Here is a 5849-nt window from a genome sequence, read left to right as displayed (position 1 = left end):
AGTTTTGTCAAAAATAAAAAAAAAATATATATATATACATATATATACATATATATATTACAGTCATACTTGCTTATGTTTAAAATGTTATAAATATTAAATACTAAAGTAACATTTTCTTGCATATTTTGCAAGACAAAAATAAGTATTCTAAAATACTATCTATAACAGTAGAAAACTATTATTCTTTTTTATTCCTCCTTTGTTCAGCTCCTTTGACTGAGAAGCTCATTTGCTTTTTTGCAGATAAAATATTCTGTGACTGAGATTAAACAGCAGTCTAACATAAGTGTGTTTGTGTGTGTGTGTGTGTATGTGTGTGTGTCAACATATGTATCTTTTTTAAAACTTTTGAGGCAGAATCTTGCTATATAGCTCAGGCTGGTCTTGAACTCATGGAGACCCTCCTGCCTCAGCCACTCAAATGTTGAGATTGCAAGGCTGCACCACCACACCTGGCTATCATTCTGCTATTGCTTTTATTTCTTTCCTCTCAACCAAACCTGAGTAGATGGGGAAAGAGTTCGGTAGAACTCAGCCAGCAACTTTCTTCTTGACTTGTAGAACAGACTTTGAAAACAAGATTTGAAAAGTAAAAATAATCACTACTTTATCTCTGTGGCTACAAATAATTAATTAAACATAGTAGGTTTTATTTTTTTAAAATAGTTAAGTAGGTGTTTACTGCATTTATTCTAGAGGCTGGTGCGTGAGTATTCTGTAAATGACATTTACTATAATTAGTCACTATAAAAGACATTTATTTCCTAGCTTGCTGGACTCATCGAGCTCAAGGACACAAAGCCTACATACAGTGGCACATGGTATGCGGAACAGACAGAGGTAGTCTTAACCCTTACCTGCGCTGTGTCACATGCACGGCCACAGCTCCCTGCAGCCGTGCCTGCAATGCTGTACATGTGCTAAGGTAAAGGGCCCGTTTCCTGAGCTGAGAATCTCAGTTTTATTGTGTATAAAACTCATCTAGGTCATTTGAGAAAAACGTCGCTCTGGTCAACACTTCCAAAGATACTGATTTACTAGGTTTATGAGAATCTGCATTTTATAGTCAACCTATATGACTTCCAGAACTTTAAACCTGCTTGTATCTTGGGACTTTTTAGGTTGGTTATTCACAGTGGGCCAAATTTACTTAAAATGAAGCAGCAGTGGGTTAAGCAAAGTAGCACTGTGGACACCCTCCTGTCCTCAGGAGCACAAGGAAGGAGTGAGTATCTCGCTTGTGAACCCAGCATGGGCAATTTAGTGACTTAGTGAAATCTTGTCTCAAAATTAAAAATGCCAAAAAGGCTAGGGATGTAACTCAGTGCAAAGGCCCTGAGTTCAGTCCCAGTATCACATAAATAGATAAGTAAAAAAACAAAGTAAATAGAGCAGGATGATTTTTTTCAATTAAATGCAACCTCTGAAAACTTACAGAAAATAAAACATGAACTGAATCAGTTCAGTGATTTTTATGAGTTGATATTATTCATACAGAACCTGGATTCATCTTTGGACTGAAATTTAATTAAGGAAGATTCAATTAAAGCAGATGAAAAATACAGGAAAAAACCCTCACCCCAATTTTTACATTGTCAGAAGGCTTTATCCACCAAGCACTTTCCTTCCCGTGTTTTTTTCATGCATACCATGAACCACACAGGGGACTACATCATTATCTACCTGAAAACATGCTCTGAATTGCATGATGACACTGATAAAACATTTGCACGGATTTTTAGAATTGTGGAGAGAAAAAGGGACAAGATAAATAGGTCACTGAGCCATGAGCCAGGAAGACCAGGCTTCTGGTGACTGCAGGGAGGCCCTTGCGGCCTTGGGGGAGTACTTTGCTTTCCCAGACCCTCTTTCTTTTCCTTTGTACAATGACCGAGCCCAAATAGTTTCTGTTACGGTGGAAACATCATGGAATTTGGAGTCAAAGATACTGGGGTTTGAGTCTAACTTCAACCAGCTACTTGATTTGGGAGCTGAGGAAGTCACTTAAAAAAGATCAGCTTCCTTATTGATAAAACAAAGATTATAAAAAGATAGCCAAGTCCTCATTGGGTTAATGTAAAAAATAATGTAGAATTTACCAAATTATTTTAAAAACTATAAGAACTCTAGCAAAGCCGGGAGAGGTGGCACATGCCTGTAATCCCAACACTTGGGAGGCTGAGGCAGGAGGATCGCTGTGAGTTCGAGACCAGCCTGGGCTACATAGTGAGTTCCAGATCTGTCTTAAATACACAGTGAGACCCTGTCTCAAAAAAACAAAACAAAAACTCTAGTAAAAATCATTAGTATGCTAGCTAAGATATATTTTCTGGACTATAATAGAAGAGTTGTTGCAAACAAGCTCTGGACCTTATAAAATATCAGTAAAAGTAGTTTCAGGATCAATATACACTGTGGTGCCTCGTGTGCACATTGGGCAAACAGTGGTTTCAAAAATTTGCACAGCATATTTTCATTTAACTCATGCATAAGAGAAATAGCTGTCACAGATGCCTACAGCTGCAGAAGTAAATGTAGGTGGGAACTATATTTAAATTACTTTCTCAATCATACACTGATATAAGTGATTGGTATGTAAGTACTGTAACAAGAAACTAAATCGTCACAGTGAAGAGGGAATGAGACTGCTGAAATAACCTTCTGAGAACTTACTATGATATTTGGTTTGGAAAAATTGCTGTTCTCACAACAAAGTTGCAAGAGGGCAGATGGAAGGATAAATTAAATCTCTCTCCTAGACACAGAGAAATAAGACCCTTCCCTCTCACTCACCTACCAAAATTCATGGTGCTAAGATCCAGCCAGGGAGGGAAAAAGTGAATGTGATCAGGTCAGAAGGGACAGTCACTGCCTAGTGGCAAGGGGTTCAGCCTCTTTGTACCGGAAGTGTCCAAGTTCCAAGGTCACTGTGACGCCACAGGAACATTTAAAATGGGAGAACCCAGACAGGACCAATTTAAAAATTAACAAAAAGACCATATAGGCCGTTCTCTGGTTTTAGTGAAAGGAGATTAAATGGCTGATATTTTTCAAGGGGCACATAAATAATCTTTTTAATTTGAAAACTCCTTGTGTTTAAGGAGGTGAAGGACGCAGCAAAGCTGTAAGCACTGCTGTTTCTTGTAGGGCTTCACGTCAGGAAGTAGACCGCGTCTTCGTCTACTGAATATTTTGGTGGATTAGCCAAATTTGGGGGGGCTAGGGGAGAGTTGGGGGGGCACGGGAGAGTCAGCGTGTCCTGGTTGAGACGCGTCATGAACAACACAGAAAAATGCTTCTGTGGAACCAGCAAAAATCACACTCAACATGCAAAGACAGCCACAGCATCTGCCCAGGCACTGATAGGTTCAGCACAGGGAAGACCACCGCCTTCCAGATGCTGACCATGGTGGTTTCCTGCCCCCTGCACACCCACTGCACACCACCCACACCCCATCTCACCTCATGCCGGGAAATCTGAGCTTGCAGCTCCTGGATGTTGCTGGTGGCCACAGGCTTGTCCTCGATCTCTCTGTGAGCTCCTTCTATCAGCTGCTGCAGATGCTTCATCTCTTGCTCATATTGTTCGTACTGCACCACAGCCTCCTTCGCAAAAACAAAAAAAGAAAACAAAGTGTGATTTTCTTTCTGGATCAGTAGCTGGTTAAGTGGCCATATCACTGTCGGCCAAAACCAGCGTTCACTCCTATTTCCTTGTGTGTCTAGGAAATCACAAAACGATGGGTGATTTGAATTCTCAACCTTTACTTATTACTTTCGTGATAGAATGACTGATGGAATCAAAGACACGAGTAGTTAGGATTCTCCTCTCTTCCTCCTGTTGTCTTGAGGGCAAAACACAATGGTCTGAAAGAGGAAGCAAGATTGTGCACGTCTATCCCTAAGAAATACTCAGTGACAAAAGTAAGACACTCAGCTAAGAGCTGCAGTAGAGGAGGAAAATATGAATCATGCATGGCCTTCTAGAATTAAAGCTCTAACAAATTACAAGGTAATGGAACAAGCCAAAAGAATCGTGCAAATGGACCACTAGTGATTTTAATAAGAAGCCACCTAGGCAATTTTTGATACAGCAGATAAATATTAGTTGAAAAGAGATACATAGTGCTGGGCATGGTGGCACATGCCTGTAATCCCAATACTCAGGAGGCTGAGGCAGGAGGATCACTGAGTTCGAGACCAGCCTGGGCTACATAGTGAGGTCCAGGTCAGTCTCAATTACATAGTGAGACCCTGTCTCAAAAAACAAAAAAACAAATAAAAAACCAAACCAAACAAACAAAAAAGAGATACATAGTACATGGTGTCATTTCTTCATGGTATTTTTTTCCTATTAGGTGAAGAGACTAAGTTATGCCTCCATATACTTCTTTGATAACAAAACACATTTGGTGATTTAATAAGCTAAAATATTTGAAAATCTGCAATATATAACAGGAAACACATATTAACCAAATCTACATAATGCTCAAGTGAATAAAAGATTAAAAGTATATGATTTCATACAAAATTAACCTATACAAGTTGTTCTTTATAAAAAATTTCACCAAGAGGCAGTTTTCACAAAAGGATATTTTTATAGAGCTTTCCCAGCCTTTTGTGGGCCATCCAAATGGTAGCATCTTAACCTCCTCCTTTTATGTTTGTTTGTTTGTTTTTTGGGGTTTTTGAGACAGGGTCTCACTATGTAGTTGAGACTGACCTGGAACTCACTATGTAGCCCAGGCTGGTCTTGAACTCACAGCGATCCTCCTGCCTCAGCCTCCAGAGTGCTCAGATTACAGGTGTGCACCACCACATCTGGCTTATCTCCTCCTTTTATGTGACTACAACAGTCTGTGGAGTTTAGTGGTCGGGATGTGTTTTGATATCTGAGCCCACACAAATGCTAAGAAAAGCAGCTGGGGACTCATGCGGATGGCTCCGCCAGCATGGGCTGGGGGCTGGCACAGTGGCACCTGCCTGCATGATGTTGTACTGCTGGATGGCGGAGTGCTGCAGCCGGCTGGCCTCCTCCTGCAGGTGCAGGGCAGCGTGGCAGAGTGGCAAGGTGGCCACCACGTTCTCGGGGATCCGGAGAGCACTCTGGCAGAGCTGCACAGCTTGCACCTTTGGCTTCAGTGACTCCATCTCAGACAGCAGATGCTGAAAGTTCGATGTCACAGTGGAGAAGTTTAATAGTTTCATCTTTTAGTACCTCAGCAGAAGACACTTACTGAACTATCATTGCAGATTATAAACATGTTGCAAGGAAAAGTCTTCTAAAAAATGCATCTAGTTCTAAGACTAGAACTAATTCAGTTTACTAATTTATTTTGGTTTTTTGTGAGAGTCTCGCTAAGTAGTTCAGGCTGGTTTTGAATTCACCATGTAACCGAAGGTGGCCTCAAACTCATAACAAGCGTCCTGCCTCAGCCTCCCAAGTGCTGGGAATTCAGATGTGTGTCATTATGCCCAGCTTCTACAACTGAATTTAGAAAATATTTTTCCTAGCTACCTTATATTTTAGAAATAACTCATTACTAATTATCATAAATTATTTTTTCTTACCTGTCGAAGTGATAATTGTTCCTTAAGACTCAGGCGCCCAACTTCTGGAGAAGTCAGGGTGGTCTGGGCTTGCTCCAAAGCAACTTGTAAGTTTCTCAGCTCTGCTTCAAATTTTTTCATATCCTCAAGAGCAAAAGCCATTTGAATATCAGTCATAGGTGAAAAATAACATCAGTGTCAAGAAAGCACACTGTACTATTACTGTATAGTACTATCACCTTTTTTTATTGCTTTTTCAGTTGTAGATTTTTTTTTTTTTTTTTTTTTTTCTTTGG

General features: G+C 40.2%; 1 protein-coding gene across 1 annotated transcript in view; it reads right to left on the bottom strand.

The window, feature by feature from the left end:
- Positions 1–5849, bottom strand: part of LOC104865393 (nesprin-1) — a 176103-nt gene that overhangs the window by 151155 nt on the left and 19099 nt on the right. The window contains exons 13-15 of the mRNA XM_033763163.1: positions 5575–5697; positions 4987–5169; positions 3466–3609 (exon numbers count right to left, since the gene is read on the bottom strand). Of these exons, the coding sequence (XP_033619054.1) occupies positions 3466–3609; positions 4987–5169; positions 5575–5697 (450 nt within the window). The remainder of the gene's footprint in view (positions 1–3465; positions 3610–4986; positions 5170–5574; positions 5698–5849) is intronic.

This window comes from Fukomys damarensis, unplaced genomic scaffold, assembly GCF_012274545.1.
Source record: "Fukomys damarensis isolate Sample0158 unplaced genomic scaffold, DMR_v1.0_HiC HiC_scaffold_14, whole genome shotgun sequence".
NCBI lineage: Eukaryota > Metazoa > Chordata > Mammalia > Rodentia > Bathyergidae > Fukomys > Fukomys damarensis.
Note: the sequence above shows the minus strand (reverse complement) of the source record. Positions and strands in the feature narration are given on the sequence as shown.